Consider the following 17,853-nt stretch of genomic DNA (forward strand, 5'->3'; position numbering starts at 1 on the left):
ACAGTGGTGGCAACTGACAAAGGACAGGGTTAATTGGAGAGACATGGAAGAGGCCTTTGCCCTGCAGTGGGTGTAGTCAGGCTGATGATGATGATGGTGGCTGAAGGGCAGCGCCACCAGCTTTCCCTCTAGGTAATAGTAGGCAACTCTATGGTTTGAGACCACTCGTTCCAGTCCCGAAAAATCATCTCAATCGGCTCGCATAATTAGGTAAGCAACGTCAACACTTTTGCACATTTATGACGTTGGCCGGTGACGCAAAAATCAATATGGCCGCTAGTCACAGCCGACCAATAGGAACAGGGTAAATGAGACACTATTTGAGACACTTTTGAGCGACTCGTAATCGCACCCCAGTTTTTCCCTTCACGAATTCATACCAGAGATAAAGCCAAAGGTACACATACACCCCCCATTCCTGGATTTTTCTCTCTGAGCTGCTGCAACACACCCTCGTTTCATAAAACTGTTGCCCCTTGCCCCCCATCAGGTTCCCTCATTTTCCAGTGTTGTGCTTTCAGCGTGGAGTGCCCCCTTTCACAGACCCTCGCTCTACAAAACTAATGCACAAACGCTGCACTGAACAAACTTTACAACTAGAAATGCACAAGACCAATATAACAATTCAAAATATGTCACATCTGCTAGTGGTGTAATGCAGTACCATTTGATTTCGTAAGATGAAAAAATCAGGAAATGCTGCCCTGCTTGCAGACAATGCTTCTTGCCGGTATTTTTAGATTTTTAGCTAAAAAAAGTTGCCATTTGTACACTGCCCAGCTCGAAAGGTAGCCTGACGTAGGTTAGAGTGCATTGGAAAAAGCATGCCCTAAGAGAACAATGACGTGTTTTTGCCAAAGAGCTTGCATTTGCAAGCGTTGTTGTGGCCTTCACTAGTGTTATGGTTCACAGAGTGAGATAGACAGGAGCATCGACTCTGCTGATAAAAGGGGATTTACCCGCGGGGTTTACCCGCCAAGGGATCTGCACCCAGACAGAGCGCGGAGGTAGCGACCTTTGAGAGCTTGTGCAAGGCGGACCAGTTTTATTGTTGGGACGCGGTGTCCCTTACCTTTGTGCAGCTGGTCGGCTAGGCCAGCCACGGATAGTTGTGGCTGTACTGACTGTTGTACAAATCTCCAAGTAGCCTGTATAAAAGTTTGTTTCTCACTAAACCACTGCCTAAAATTCATTTCTTCCGCAAGCCCTTCAAGCAGTGCATCCAGTTTCCGGGAACCACTGGACCAACATCACGGACAATTTTACTAAAGTGCAGTATGACTATACCTTGAAAACATTTTTCTGGAAGAAAAACCACCAAAATGAAATAACAAAAGCCCATGGTAGAATTCCGCAAACAATTTTCATCCAGAAAGCACGTAAATTACTGTGTTCAATATTTACTACTGGAATAATAGTTTTCCTAGACCAGCAGTTTGGTGCAATAACACAGACCGAGAAAAGTTGACTCAAAAGCTTCAAGAGCCTGCCATTTAATTTTAAGAATTGGCATTTTCAAAAAAAGCTTTAAATTTGCTTCAAAATTAGGTTTCCATTCAAGATTTGCTTCAAAAGCTTCAAAACATTATGTGGCAGAAATTTTCTTCTCCAGAAACTTTGATGTACTGGAAACTATCCTATACAATAGATTTTTCATGAAAATTCTGCAACAGCTTCAGAACACTCGCTGATGTTAGGTTACCTGGTAGGCAAAGCACTATTCAAGCATTTGCAAATAATGATTTCTCATCACGAAAATGTTCTAACTTTCTAATTAGTTATTATGTTGCAATCAATCTGTATTCAACTACACGAAACACTCTGTGTATTCACTGCAGTAGTGCTTGATGTATGAAAGATTAAACTTTCAATGAGAGCATTCACACCCTGATCAGTTCCTGCCAAGCGCCTTAGATGTGTTTCAACACACACAACCTTGTTGCTTCCTAATATACAGGTCGTAAAAACTTTGTGGACAGGTTTTTGAATGGCTGGGGAATTGACTGCAATTAAAATATACAGGGGCATTTTCTGGTCAACAACTGACTTTTGCTTCCCTTAAAGCATGCATGGAAAATGTCATTCACACCACAGGCAACGTTTTCCTTCCAAGGGACGTACGACACGTTCTATCCCAAGGGCCGAAGTTTGCTACTGAACCCAGGAGGTCATCGGCTGAACTTCTAGGGAAGGCCAGACAAGTCTCCAAGTTTGCACCTGCGGCCGAAACCAACAGGTGTGTGTCCGAAGGAGTTGATGCCATACTACGTTGCAAGCCCCCAGTGAAAACCCTGCCTGTAAGGGAGACTATATTTCGCATCTGAAAGAACATTTTTTATGCCTGCTTCCGGCAGACAAGGAAGGAGGTTTTCTTGCGCTGCCGGCACAGATTTATGTTACGAAAGGACGTGAAGCAATTCCTTCGTCTTTCAATCACATAAAGAATGTCTCTTTGGCGAAAGCTAAATTTAAAGCAAAGAAAGCTTGTAAGAAACTTGACTTTCAAGCACTAGGAAATTCACTTGACAAAAGTAAAGGCCTTAGTTTACAGCTATCCTTTAGTGCAAAGACGCACAAACCGGACTGCCCATTTCGAGTAATTGTTTCTGAGAAAGGCATGCGCCAAAGCTCTGTGGCCACATATTTTAAGAAGATTTTAAACTCCTTGACCTTAGACAACTCATACCAGATAAAAAAATTCAGAACATGGAATCAAGTCCTTGGAAGTGCATGAGAACAGAGGTCTAATAGCCTGCTCATTTGATGACAAGGATCTGTGCTACTCGCTACCGCATGACAAGCTCCTTTCGTGCACAGCAGACTGTACTGACTGGCAAGGTGTCATGGCGTTCCAAAACGCAACAGGCCTGTCTGTGAGGGGTTTTTTAGAACTGTTACAGTTGTATCTAACATCTACCTTTGCCACCTGGAAAGACGAAATCTACCTGCAAAAACAAGGGGCATGCATAGGATCATGTCTTGCACCTGTGCTACATGATCTTCTTTTAGCACAAAAAGACAGGAAGCTTAGAATTCAATTAGAAGGAACAAAGGTAGTGCAATGCTTTCGTTTTTTAGACAATTTTCTCGTCCTGACTGACTCCAACGTTAATGACTTCGAAGGAATTATGCCCCAGGTCCAAAGTGTTTTTGAAGAGTGCCTTCATCCGCTCAAATTAACCTGTGAATTTCCTAAAGATAACGCGATCAGGTTCCTGGACCTCAAGCTGTCTTTTTTTTTTTGCCTACTCGTACATGCTGAACGTATGAACCACGTAACAGTAAGCCACTGCTTCCATTTGCATCAACACATTCTAAACTAGTAAAACGAGCGTAGCCAAGTCCTGTTATACGGATGCACTTAACAAATCATGCTTCCATTCCATGAAAGACAGCTTCAGTTATTAGACCCATTGCCTAGTGAGGGCCGGTTATCCCAGGCAGCTGCTTGTCGCAGTAGCGGATTCTATTCTTTCAGGTTTAAAGTCACACAAAGCGAACAACAATGAGGCACCATCTGCAACCGTTCAGAAAAAAGTAACAGTGGTTCCATACATTCACAGCCTCTCACACAAATTGAAAAAGACAGCGAATCGAGTTAACACTAAAGTTGTCTTTCCGGCCCCCGACAAGCTGGGGAAGATTTGCAAGAAGGTCAATAATGCTCTGTTCATTGCACAACAATGCTCCATAAGACACCAAAACCAATTTGCACCTTGTCAGGAAGGCGTTGTTTAGTCAATCCCACTATCGTGTGGTAAACAATATGTCGTACCAACTAGCCCCTCACCGCACTCTTCAAGGTAAACAATCTGCTGGACAAATGGGACGATGCCTCAAGGAGCATCACAACAATGTACTCGAAACAATGAAAGGGCAATTGGGCATTCACTGCAGGGACTGCAAAGATTGCACGGCGCTCTTCACCCAAACGAGAGTGATCAGTAAACATCACAATCAGCTTACCAGCGAAATCCCAGAAGCCGCAGAAATTGCGAGAATTGAGGACGCATGTGTAAGTAGTGCTTCGTTGTCATTAACAGTGAGAAAAATAATGTTTCTGCACGCGAGATAATGGCGCCGCTGTTGCAACCTTTAACATTCCGGGAGCTTCGAGAAGCCCACTTAGTCAAGCAATACACGCGTCTTGCACAGACCACGTCCGGTCGCCGCCTCTTGGACCGGCTACACATCAAACATGACTACCACACTGAAGAAAGGGAGAGAGTGCCAGAACCCTGGAGACGCGCCCTCCGGGTCCGACCCCTTCCCCGCAACATGTCCAGAGAAGACTATGGCGGTCGTCGCCAGGCACGCGCGGAAGCGTTTCAACACATCCTTTGATGGCACGTGCCAGTTCTGTGGGCAGATGGCTGACACCTTCCACATGGTTTGGGCGTGTCAATCAAACCCATCTATCCCCCACAACCCCAACCCCACCAGAGAGGACTGGGAGGCGGCCCTGCTCGGCTGTCAGGACCTAAAGAGCCAAAAGGCCTTGGTTCACCGGACGCGGGCGGCGTTGCTTGCCAATGGGGCCCGGAATAGGGGCTCCACCTAGTATTTTTAGGGGAAAGGGCCAATAGGGCCTTACCCCAATCACCTCTCTGTAAAAAATTTAATGCACAATAAATGTTTTTCACCACCACCACCAACAGTTGTTAGCATTATTTTGTTCACGTGATTGTCATCATGTTTTCTGTTGTTGGTAGTGCCTGATGCATATATTTTCGCGGGCCAAGCAATAAAGCTTCAGTTGAAAGTCAGTGTTCGTCTTTATGTTCTTCCTATGTCCCAGTCTTTATTGCGCTGTCTACACTCAGAGCATGTGTGCCGCAGTTTCGTTCAACACAGTCAATGATACACTGCAACCGTTCTTGGTGGGGGAAGCATGAAATTCCTTGTGCGGCAAAGACTGTCACTACTAAATTATTTGACATCGTTTCACAGTACACCAAGAACTCCCACGGCTCAGAATGGCATAAACAACCCATCAATTCCACCCCTGCAGCACTCTTTTAGAAAAATATCGATCTAGAGCCTTTTTTTTTTGCAATACCAAAATCACAGAGCACAGTATCACCGGAGCTGACCTGCAGTGGGAATATGAACTCAAGAGAGCACGAATGATAAGGTTTCCAATACTTTGGCAATGCGGACTGACCCTTTGGTTAAGTAGAAGGGCAGTGCGCTCCTGTGCCTTGCGGCACTTGTCCAACTTGAGATCCATGCTCCTGTGGAAAGAGAAGAAAAGGCTTGAGGGAAAGCTTAACTCTAATATCACTATCACGCCAAAAATGCAATGTGTAATCCCAATAGCAGCAGGCTTTATACCAGGGTGATTTAGCCGTGCTCGTGAATAGTATATTCAGGTTGATCAATAAATAGAAGTGAGAACAGCGTCGGTCAGATGCTTAGGGGAATTCCCCAAGGTGGAGTAGAATTTGTAATAAGCGAGTAATTACTCATTGGCATCCACCCAAACGCAGCCATACAGCCACAAAGGAAAGCTACACAGCTTGCATGTGAGACGCATTGCCATTACCCGAACGCATATTTTCATGGTTGCACCGCAAACGTTCATAATAAGCGAGCATTCATTATATCTGCAGCCATTATAAGTGGGCTCGACTGTATTTTATCCAATGGCACAGAAAAAATCTAAATGCCACAGATATAATAATACTAAAGGAAACACAACTTAATTCTAACTTATGCAGCACTGAATTTTTCACACTGATAAAGACTATGATGTGTTTTCTTACAAATCAGAACACAGGCACACTGTGTCAAAAACAATCGCTTCTTCATGTGCAAGTCAAACCTGATCTTAATATGGCATGGGTGGACATTACACATGGAAATGTTATGCTGAGCTGCTAACATGCCAGCACTTGATAAGCTATGCATTAGCATAAACAGCACTGTTACTTACTATCCTTCCTGTCCAGATATTCTCTGTGATGACTAGCTTTCCAATTTGCAGTAAGGTCTGATGATTTTCCTAGCCCTTAACCCCTTCATGACACAGTGCCAGTACTTCTTCAATGTGTAGGCGTTGCAACTTCACACAGGTAGTGAGAAATCCCACTACAGATACTATACCGAGTCATCCAACACACTACGCTTAATCTTAGCAACACACCCAGAATTCTCATCTTCTACAACATATCTTCTAGCTTTAAGGACCACTTTTATGCATTTGCATACTTAGCACTTCTCTAAACAACAGATCCCTTCCAAGATTACAGTAGCACAGACCAATATGAGCAATCAGCAACTGAGCGATTTCTTGCACATTTATTAGAATGGCATTGGTGCACAAAGCAACAAAAAAAAGAACAAACAAACTTGAGAACTGCACTATGATACACTGACTACACTATGATAGCTGTAGTAGTACGTCACTAAACATCGAAACGAACATCCATAATAAAATTCTTTTTTTTTCCACTTTTCCAGGATACAGAGCACAAGTGAACGTTGGGAGACTTAAAGGGACGGACAAGTGACCAAAACAAGTCATGAGATCATTAATTTTAAAGTACTTCATTAGTCCTTTGGGGGCCTTTCATGAAGGGTGAGCTAGTACTGCATCATTTGATTAAGCCTTCGATAACAAACCTGAAGCAATTAGGAACAAACTGTGTCACAGTATTGGTGGGCAGTTTGCTCCACAAGTTACCAGTCTGGTTAAAGAACCATGTGAGATGTGCACAAGTGAATGCTCATGGGCAGTGGACAGTTTTTAGTATGCAAGCACTATTTCACTAGCAATCCTGAAAAAACCGATGGGTTGCTGAGGCCTCGACCTTTGACTCTTGAGCCTTGTTTACTTTAGTGAAAAAGCACTATTAGCCACCTACACTGCAAAATCCAAAGGTGGAAGTGAAGCTTCTCAGATACCTGCAGAAATAAAATAAATATTACCGCGACTGGGTTTCGAACCCCCGTGGCGTAACCAGATCAGAGTCGCTGGCCACTGCACGAGCGCACTATGCCATTGCCACAACCAATTGCACCTCGTGTTTAGATGCCACGCTCTCGCGCTGTGCACAGCACATTTTTTGGTTTACTGGGGTTTAACGTCCCAAAGCGACTCAGGCTATGAGGGACGCCATAGGGCTCCGGAAATTTCGACCACCTGGGGTTCTTTAACGTGCACTGACATCGCACAGCACACGGGCGCCTCTAGAATTTCGCCTCCATCGAAATTCGGCCGCCGCGGTTGGGATCGAACCCGCGTCTTTCGGCCCAGCAGTTGAGCGCCGTAACCACTGAGCCACCGCAGCAGGGCGTGCATAGCACATTGTCATCCTCATCAACTTCCATCCATACGCAAACAGCACTATAAGCCTCCTACCTCACAAAATCCACAGGTGGATAGGAAGCCTCTGAGATACCCATGAAAGGAAAGGAAACGCACAGCACATAACTGGCTCCCTGGGTCAGTGGACACCTCAACTGCACTTAGAGTTATGTGGTGGTAGTAACAGAGAGGTGTGCGCTGCATGCGTTTGCATGGACAACACTATGGCAGAAGTGTGGCACTGGAGCAATAGGCTGCAGCATTCATAGGGTTCACAGACGCTGGCGTTAACAACGTTGTAGACTCCATTGATTTTTAGGAAAGGAGGTGCGCATAACTGGCTCCCTGGGACAATGGACACCTCAATCACACTTTCAGGTATTTGGCTGTGGTGTCCAGCTACAAAAAAACTGTGCTTTCGCACAATATTTCATTCTTAGCAATGCTAAACTGCCAACCATTGTTTTGGTGACTAATAAGAGAGGGTGCAACGATCATGAAGCGATTACGCAACTATGACTCAGAGATGGACTTTAATAAGGTAAATTTGGTGGGGGTCCCAGAAGGAGTATGCGTGTTTGAGTTTTAGTCAGTTCAGAAGTCTGACTTCAGAGTTCGAACTTCAGAGTCAAATAAGCCACAGACTTTACAAAATGTGGAGCTATTCGCAAGTTGCATACCAGATATCCAAGGACATAGATAGCTTCAAAAGTAGCATTGATGACATGAGATGTCCAAGATAGATCACGGATTAAGCAAATTCCTAGGCACAAATATGAATATAGATATGTTACTCCTGAACTACATATGCTGTAGTCTGGTATAGGTTATGACTGCTGAGGATGGCAGAAATTACAGCCATGTCATAAACATGGCTGTGTAAACAAGAAGTTGGCCATTAGCCCATCATTCTTCCATTAGTTTTAAGCTACACTGCACATGGCAGGAGCCAGACACACACCCAAGAAACAGTAGGGCTGCACTTTTCCTGGTGCACATTGTGTGTTTGGCTTCGGTATAAGCTCATTTTACGTGCATAATTCCATGCTCAATATCTCCAGCACCTGTGCTAATTTAGAAATTTTAGAAACTGGGCTACCCTTCAATATTGACTGCTCCCTATTCTGCAATTAATCTTGAGCCCTAAAAGAAAAATAAAAGGTTAATTAGGTAAATATGTTAATTCAGATTTTAACTGCATTCCACCACAGACAAAGCCCACCTTGCTGTACAGTCCACCTACATATGACTCTCGCGGTTTCCAAAAGAAAAAATCCACGTGTCCTTAAAAAGAACGACACGTATATTAATGATATTGTCATAAGACTGTTAGTGTGTTGCCATGCAGTAATGGATTCCTATAAATTTGCGTGTAGTTGAATGGATACAGTTGTCAGGACTAAACCATGCTGATCGTGCTTTTTGCCTCTATATGTTTAGTGCTCCACAGTCAAGATGAGCAAGGACCAATTATCCTAAACCAGACTTTTGGTTTGGTTTATTGGGGTTTAACGTCCCAAAGCGACTCAGACTATGAGGGATGCTGTAGTGACGGGCTCCAGAAATTTCGACACCTGGGGTTCTTTAACGTGCACTGACATCGCACAGCACACGAGCCTCCAGAATTTCGCCTCCGTCGAAGTTAGGCCACCGCGGCCGGGATCGAACCCACGTCCTTCGGGCCAGCAGCTGAGCGCCGTAACCACTGAGCCACCACGGCGGGGCCCGAACCAGACTTTTGATGCTAAGTACGTTCCAAGCATTAAGCAAGTGAAACAGGTTCACGGGCTGCAAGCTACGTATAACCTCTACAAGAAGTACCGTGAAATTGTTGCAGCCTTCAGGTGGTCGCTCTCGAAAAGGCCGCCAAACAACATGCAACTACAGGTACGGCTGGTAAACATGGGTTTGCCCTGCCAAGACAAGTGTGGTTCAAAGGTGTTCAGCCCGGTTGGAAACAGCATACAGAGGAAACCAGAGTCGAGGGAACACTGCACTCCATCCTGCTTTGGGAAAGGAGGGGCTGTCCCCTGCCGGGGTGACAGAGCAAGGGCAGGTGCATCAGGCAGGCAATGATACAAGCTGGCACATGATGGCATCACACATGCTGAGTGCATAGGACTGGCCACGGGCCAATGGGGTTCAATGGATGCCATCATTTAGCCTTCATCAATGACAGAAAAGCATTTGGTCCAACTGAGACATCAGCAGTCATACAGGCATCACATAACAACAGTGTGGAAAAGTCTGTAAAAATGCTGGAAGGTATACAGCCGAACCCAGGTATATCAGACTAGAAGAGGATTGCAAAATAGTTCAAATATCGCTAATTCGATACATAATAATGGCAGAGAAAAGCCTGTTGTACTTTTTGCTTTAAAGGGACTATGAAACAAATTTATTGAGATTATGTAAAGATAGGCAATCCATCACTCGTCACTCCAGTGCAAGAATTTTTGAGCTAGCATCAATAACAACGAAGTTATAGGCGATTAAAAATCACCCTCCTCCTCTCCCCCCTCAACTCGTACGCGCGGGGCACCATAAAAAAATAAAGAAAACAGCTCCGGGATTGGGCTCCGCCCATGAAAACGTCATTCGCTGACGTTCGGTTTACAACTTCCGGTTGTCGCACTCGCGAGGAGCAGCGTGCGTCGGCAGTGTCTCTCCGGTCTCGGCGCTTTCTTGGATTGCGGCGCGCGTCGGGTTTCTTTGCTAGTTGGCAGAATGGACCCGGACCTGTTCCCGGCTCACACAATGTTTTATTTTTTTGTGCGCTGGTTCGGCCGTCACACCGATGCTGCCAAGTCTTGGTGTGAAACACCGTGCATATACTGAGCCTAGCTCTCGAATGATGTTGGACACCCGGCTGCGGGATCGCAAAATCGCGCCGCCTGACTTAGAACACAAGGAACATACGGTATTACGGTCGTAAAACGGACGGGAGAGTCAAAGAAGGTCGGGACCGAGTCTGCATGTCGAAGCAGCAGCCGAATGTGAACAGCAGCAGTACGTAGCCGTCAGGCCAAGGCCCTCCGCGACAGCTAACGCTTCGAATTCGTCCTGTGCCCTAAGTAAATGCGGCACCTTTTTTTAAGTTCTCGTAGATAAAATTGTCTTCCATCGCAGATCATATCGTGTAAACGTCCATACCGATCGCTGTAAGCTGGAAACTCACCTTCCCGGCGGGAAGAAACAGTGTCGGCAGCGACTTCGGTCGAAGCTTCAGGTGCTTGACATGCATGCCTGACTATCGAACGAGCGCTGGATTATAGTAGTAAGCGTCAGGTGCGAAGTGTCGACCGCAAACGCGGAGTCTTCGGCGTGCGTGCGACGCTGGCAGTCCGATGCGCTCCATCCAGGCTGCTCGCTCACGCACATCTCTAGGAGTAACATGCCTGAGTTCAACACCTCGCCAGTCACTGGGTTTGCAGCCGACGACACAGCACGGCGTATTCATCTTGGGCGGTCGAAAAAGGCACTGCTAGTGGCTCCCGAACTCGCGACAGAAAGAGGCGGCAGAGGTAAATTAAAACCATATGCGCGAAGGCAATGCCCTCGCTCGCGCTTGCCCCAGGGGGTCGCGCGGCAGCTCGAGCAGACGATTTTCACCGCTACCGGAAGTGTGCCCGTGACGTCGAAGCTGCCGCGGCTCTAGCGAATGACAGCGTGTGGTGGCCTGCCGACGTCATGGGACTAGTGACGTCTATCTTCCCGGTTTTGGTTTCAGAATTGCTCCCTACGAAGACACCAAGCGGCCCGCGAATTTTGAAAAACACGGTTTTTAAAAATTCATAATAAATTGCCGGCTGAGTTCCGAAGACTCATACTTGGTGTCAATGCTTCTGAGCATCACTTCTAACATTTACAAGCGGCTTTTAATTCTTTTCATGGTCCCTTTAAACTGGAAAAAAAAACGATAAAAGTAAGCAGAATTAAATTTTAGAAATTTGGTTTTAGCCAAAAAAAAAGCTCAGAATTCTCGACATTCATGCCACAAATTCCACTGATTAAAAGGAGAAAATCAACAAGGTACAGAAGGCAGAGGCAGGCTGAGATGGTGGTATTAGATTAAGTGGCACAGTTGTGTCTTTTGAGGCCCTGCGCCTTCGTGCCCCTACCTTGCTTGCCTCCTTGCCAAACTTGTCTGCTAACGTAGCACTGCCGATTCACTGTCATCACTTGCTTAGGGCAGTTACTTGGTTATGAAGGTTTCTCCACTGCACGTAACTGACACAAAACTATGCACGAGCGTCACGAAAAAGTGCCATGTTCTGGCTACTGGACGGTGCAGCACCAGTTCCACTGTTCTTCAGACCACGTGATGCCTCACCCTCTCATTCACCCTCTCGCTGAACCCAGCGCAACAACACAACAAAAACATGACAGCCCAGTTTTTAGAAGTTCCCTGTGCTCCGTGGTCCCCTGGTGGGCAGCCCTTAGATTTTCTTGGGTGCAGCGTGATCCACCAGTGAGCCTCCAGCAAAGTCAACTTACTGGAACCGACAACAGATGCCAGTAGCAACCATGCATGCGTGTTTTGTGCAGGTTCTTCACAAAATCTGAGCTGGCCCACAGCTTCACAGCCCCACTCAGTATTTTATGCCACACAGCAGGGATACACAACGTGACCCCACGAAACAGTAAACGTGTTAACTTCCGTTAATCATTTTTTGGCAACATTCCCTTTTAGAAGCACAGCTTTATGTGAAGTCTTGGAAGAAGTTTAAGGAAAGCAAATTTTAGGAGAAAAAAAAAAAGATATTTCTGTGGGGTTAGGCAAAGGAGGTCAATGAAAAGCATACAGATAGGAGAGGAAATCCGTGCTGCATCTGCTATTTTTTTTTTTCTGTGAGTCTGCATCCTGCAAGCTTTTGTTCATTATTCTATGACCACTTGCACATTGACCACTGGTGAATCAACTTCTCATGCTAATACAGGGGCCAAGATGTACTCTAAATGACTTCTGATCACGCAGGAATACCATGAAAGAAGCCAACAGCCACAGAAACCAAGGGGCACAGGGGATTTTTAATTAATTTATTTATTTTGTGGTGTTGATCAATTTAGAATATTACTGAATATGTTATCGCATAAAGCTAATTAAGCTAATTGATTAGAAATGTAACAATACCATGTTACATCACCAATAAAAAAAAGGTATAATAGCAAAAAACACCACCCCTCAACACACAATAAAGGTCGCAAGACGTGTTCTTGGCAATACCATGTAAATATGCCATTTGCTATACAACAGTCTTTCAACCCCAATGAGTGTAGTGGTTTCAGTGGCAATTTTATCCCCAATGTTTTTCCGACTGGCAGTCAAAGTGAAAACAATGCAGTTTTTTTCCCGCAGTGGGAGGCACTCACCTCAGGCGGCTTCGCAAGATGTTCTTCTCGTCGCGGTGTTGGCGGTGTGCTACCTCAAGGGCGTCCAGACAGCGCTTGTGGCGTATCTGCTCACGCTCCACACGTACCTGCGAAAGAGAGAGCAGCTGCTGCATGGCCACTAACCCTTGCCTTGCTCCCCCGAGGTCAAACGAGTACTATGCTCAGTCAGAAGGCAAAAATTTCGAGGCTGTGGAAAAAAAAAAAAAGCAGCCAATGTTTGATGTGCAGAGTAAAGGTACACCTTCAATTGGCCACTCAGATTTGTAGCTGTGTAAATCATTTACTGCAGGTCCAACCTTTCTTCTCAAGCCAATCCAGGCTCGATGCAATGGACCTTTTAACACGACAGCGTTAAGGGCCCCGTGTCGCAGAAAAGCCGGTGTCGGCAGCAGTGGCCGTGAGCAGAAAATAATCCCAGAAGCATTAATAAATAAAACTGAGTAGGAAATTGGTCGAGGTGGGAAATCGAACCAGGGTCTCCGGAGTGCGAGACGAGCACGCTAACCACACCACCATGCCAGCTCGATGGTTTGGAATGAACAAAGGCGCATCTAGTGAATACGGTGTTGTCTTAGAAGGGTGCTTTGGAGACATGTACTGTGGTGTATATTAGTAAATATGAGCATGGAAATTACAGAAGTCGCAGTTAAGCGAGTAGCAAAGTATGTTTCCGCTACTTTTCCTCTTCACTTGGCGTGCACGTAGTGCCATCAGGCAGTGCCTACTGAAACCACTCTCTCCTCCTCCTCCTCGCAACGTACGCCACTGCCCCAACAGAAAGCGCGCGACGGCGGCGCCTCCCGCTCGTCTCGTTCGGGCGCAGTGGGGCCGTGTGGAGACGCACGAATCACGCGGTGAGCGGCGAACAACGCAGAGCACATCCAAGGCGCGTTCACCACGAAGCTCGCGGCTTGCTGCCCGTTCGTTCGGCAAGGAAGCTATGCTGGTGTTCGTGGCATTGGGTTTGTTGAGAACGATGTGCTGACGAACTACGACTGCAACGTGAGTTTAGGTGTGAAGTGAGAAAGAAAAGGAATAAGAAGTGGAAAAAGGAGGAGAAGACGCTATCGCATCTACTCTTAAGGCGAAGCTTAAGCGTCCTCCTAATTTTTTCCACACACTGCTGGGCACGTGTGTCCATATATGGATCACGCGCACCTGCTCTGGCTAGACAAAGCCAGAACACTCTTAAATACTGCCCTAAAGTGAGACCAAGAAGCTGTTTCTAAAGGGATCTACAACAGTGACGCCCTCTCGCCTCCCTTTGCCACACGGCAAATCTGTGTCTGCAAATGGCAGCCTCTGGAGGGGTGCGCTGCTAGAAAAAGGCCCACTGGTGGAACAGGCTCCTTCCCATTCTTGAAACCAAGCTTTCGAGAATAACACATGAGGTTGTAATCAGAATCTCAACCACATTCATGGTTACGATAACAGGTGTGCAAACATCAAGTTCTTGGTTCCGAACTGAACTGAATATCGCTTAATAGTTCCAGATATCATCACAGGTTTTGAATAGTTTCAAGCATCTACAGAGGTAGTTTAAAGTAAAAACAAACACTTTCCAAAAAACACAGCTATGAAATGAAACAGATGCACTGGAAATTTTGTTTTCACCCTTTATGAAACATTTAGTATACCTGTACGGCCCACCAAGCATTAATTAACCCCTGGGCTTGGAAGAGCCAGGCTTGCCATAAGCAGACCATCATTTCTGGCTCAGCCCAGCTTGTGTGTTTTGTGGCACTCTGTGTCCGGCTTAAGGCGAGTTGGGCTCGTCCAAAGCATTTTCTTGGTTTGCCGACAGATGGTAGCATGAGCAATAAATGACCGTTTTGGTACCATATCCAAAAGAAAAAAAAATGTGTCCATTAGAGAGTTAAGGTTTGGTTTGGTTTATGGTTTATCGCGGTTTATCGGGGGACGCCGTAGTGAAGGGCTCCGGAAATTTCGACCACCCATGGTGTTCTTTAACGTGCACTGACATCGCACAGTACACGGACCTCTGGAATTTCACCTCCATCAAAATTCGACCGCCGTGGCCAAGATCAAACCTATGTCTTTCAGGTCAGCAGCCAAGTGCCATAACCACTGAGCCACCGTGGCAGGTGTTAGAGAGTTAAGGGAGGGAGAATCTAGTAACAGCAATAAGCTTGTTGTGGACTAGCTAATACCTTGTTTACGACTTGATGAACAATATAATTCGTTCAGAGACTTTAGGGGGACACTATCCTAACGAGTGAACTTTTTAACCGCTTGCTCTATATCACTGCTGGGTCCATCTCTGCCAAATTTCATTATTCAAAAATAAGTACGAAACACATTATGCAACCTTCATGACAAGGATGACTATGCTTGCATAGCAAAACTGCTGTTTGAAAAATAAGGGTAATTTTCCCAGTTTTTTTAGTTATATGGCCTTAGGAATGTCCAGAGTACACAACTGTGGAATTGTGTTGCTTAGTTTCACTGTATTTTGAAAGAATGCTTCATTTTGCACCGTTTCTTTAAACTCATTTTTCAGTACGGAAAAAAAAGGAAAAAATAACCGCGTGCTCAGTTGTGTTCTTCACAAAATTTCCTTCCTGAAAGCCAGCTACAACGCTAATATATAAGGTGATGAGAAAAATGGAATCACAAGATTGAAAATCCCCTCACTTTATTGTCAGCGCTGCAGAGTTTAAAAAAAGCCCCCAACCAAATGATAAAATTTGGCAGAGATGGTCCCAGGACTGATATACATAAAAAAGCACCCAAGCTTTAATGAAATCGAGCAAGTGGTTCAAAACTTCAATGCTGACAAAGAAAGCACAATGGACACATATGCTACAACCCAGGCTACAACGCTAGCTCAGGCTAATGGATAGGCTTGAAACTCAGTTGAGGACAGTGCAGAGAGCTATGGAAAGGACAATGATAGCCATAACATTGGAAGAGAGCGGAATGGGTCAGGGAACCAATGCAAGGCAATGATGTCCTAGTGAAAATCAAGAAGAAGAAATGGGCACAGGCAGGGCATGTAATGCGAAGCAAGATAACCAACAGCCCCCTTCGGTAAGGGAGTGGATTCCAAGGAAATGTAGACATAGCAGAGAGTCTGATGGGCAGATGAGATTAGAAGTTTGCAGAAATAAGGCAGCCACAGCTGGCAAACAACAGGATTAAAGATACATGGGAGAGCCCTTTGTCCTGCAGTGGATGTGAGTGGGCTGATCATGATGATGGTACCAACAGGCAAAAAACGTAACCCATATTTTAAATTACACCACTCTAGAGCAGCTTTACGTGTTTTCACTGAAACACTTCTGAACATGATAAGTAAAACCTCCTAAATGCCAGACAATGTGCTGATAACACCTAAGTGACATATAGCTGGTCTACGCTGTGTAGATCCTTAATTCTCTGGTCACACGTGGCAAGGTCCCTAGTGTGGTCCCTGGGGGCTGCCATCTTGGGGATGTGACGTCACGCGCCGACTCACACTGCCCATGTGACGCACCTGCCTTTGCCCCCCTCGCCCCTGCGCACATTGTGCCGAAGGAAAATAGGCTCTTGTGGCCCTACAATGCATTCCCTCATCTGATGAGGGCGATCCCTTTCACTCTCAGGGCACAATGTGCCACACTGCCTGCATCTCATCTGTCTTTTTCTCTACCGACTGAGAAAAGGCCGGCAGCATGCAGTTCAGGGGCCTTTCCGTGCGTTTCCCCTCAAAACCGTGACAACCCCCCAGTGCTTGTACGTACTGCGCATATTTGGGCATTAAACCCATTTTCCTGTTTCTGCCTGAGGCCTTCTCTGCACCATGCTCATGAGTCAACAAACCCACTGCGGTGTCCCTCGTATGCTGCAAAGCGGGAAAGCTACATACCTGAGAGGGCCTTAGCTAGCTCGGTAAGGGCATCACATGGCACAGATCCCTGCAACATGTCATGAAAAACCTGAAAAACTTCATCAAAAAATTGTTTGCAGTTTCTTGCGTGTTTTCAAATACCTGCCCGTTCTTAGCACTGCTATCACATCATGACAGAAGGATGGCACGTTTTAGCCAGATGGGTTCTGTCAGCAGCACTGACCCAAGGTGCTGCTGGACGAAAGCAAGCTGAGCAAGCGTGGTGAGTTGCACACATAACCTGGCGGTATTCAAGCGATGGACCAGGGAAAAAAAAACGTATACTGAAGCACTATCATGGGCAACTTGTCCTGCTTGCTGGCAATGATGTGCAGTGTAGTGATCTGTAGTGTCCAATGCAGTAGGAACAACTAAAGGAGAAAGAAGGGTTCGGAAGCGCTGAATGGCAATTTTTGATTGCCGAAAACTTTAACGACACAAACTACCTTTGAAAAATTTTTCTGGTAGATGATTCCACAAGGAGTCGCCTTTCATGCTAAACATACTTAGCAAGTTCAATCAAATATGCTTCCAAGCATCTTCACTACGCTCTGCAAAAAACAGTAGGCCTACAATCTATTCATGCTATTACATAATGATGTTCGTGCATTGCACTTTTGTCTTGTGTTGGTGATGCGTTTTGTTGCTGCATGTCTGGTTGCTGTTGGCTCTTGTGCAATGCTGTGAAACTGGCCTATAAGACACTTTAAACCTATAAAAGCAAGCATGTAATACACATGTCTGGAAATCAGTTGTGCCTTAGAATGACAGTGCAGATATCAAGGAAGAAAAATGCAATCAAAACCAGCACAGAATGAGCTGAAATGTGTTTAGAAAATTTGCTAGCATGGAGAGGCAATGGGAGGTGCCACAACAGAGAAGGGCCTTTTTCTAGCATTGGACTCGGCTGATGACAATGACGCTACCGTGTGCCTGCACATTCTCAGCCCCCGAGTTTTGTTTTGGTTTGGTTTATTGGGGCTTAACGTCCCAAAGCGACTGAGGACCAAGATATCATGCTGATGGCTCTAGCTAGCTGTACGAAGCAAATGCACCAGGAGCACAGTGACACACACACAGATGCGGCCAGTACCAGCGACTGGCATGCCTGGCTCTTCAGAAGTGTTCAAAGCTGGGCCACACCAGCACTTGGTTACACACATCTGCAATATGTAGACTACACACCACCCATCTGTCTTCTTTCAGAGCACACAGCAATGCTTTACACCGTATTAAAAAAAAAAAAATAAGCAGTCAGGCG

At 45.7% G+C, this 17,853-nt stretch overlaps 1 protein-coding gene and 1 pseudogene across 1 annotated transcript in view; one reads left to right on the top strand and one right to left on the bottom strand.

Moving 5' to 3' along the window:
• LOC149355633 (uncharacterized) overlaps positions 1-17,853 on the top strand; it is a 430,506-nt pseudogene that overhangs the window by 126,731 nt on the left and 285,922 nt on the right.
• The window catches only part of LOC149355637 (uncharacterized), a 94,918-nt gene that overhangs the window by 43,141 nt on the left and 33,924 nt on the right, over positions 1-17,853 (bottom strand). The window contains exons 8-9 of the mRNA XM_089583961.1: positions 12,683-12,789; positions 5,165-5,234 (exon numbers count right to left, since the gene is read on the bottom strand). Coding sequence (XP_089440087.1) covers positions 5,165-5,234; positions 12,683-12,789 — 177 coding nt within the window. The remainder of the gene's footprint in view (positions 1-5,164; positions 5,235-12,682; positions 12,790-17,853) is intronic.

The sequence above is a fragment of the Amblyomma mixtum genome, chromosome 3, assembly GCF_055824585.1.
Source record: "Amblyomma mixtum isolate Tamu chromosome 3, ASM5582458v1, whole genome shotgun sequence".
Lineage (NCBI taxonomy): Eukaryota > Metazoa > Arthropoda > Arachnida > Ixodida > Ixodidae > Amblyomma > Amblyomma mixtum.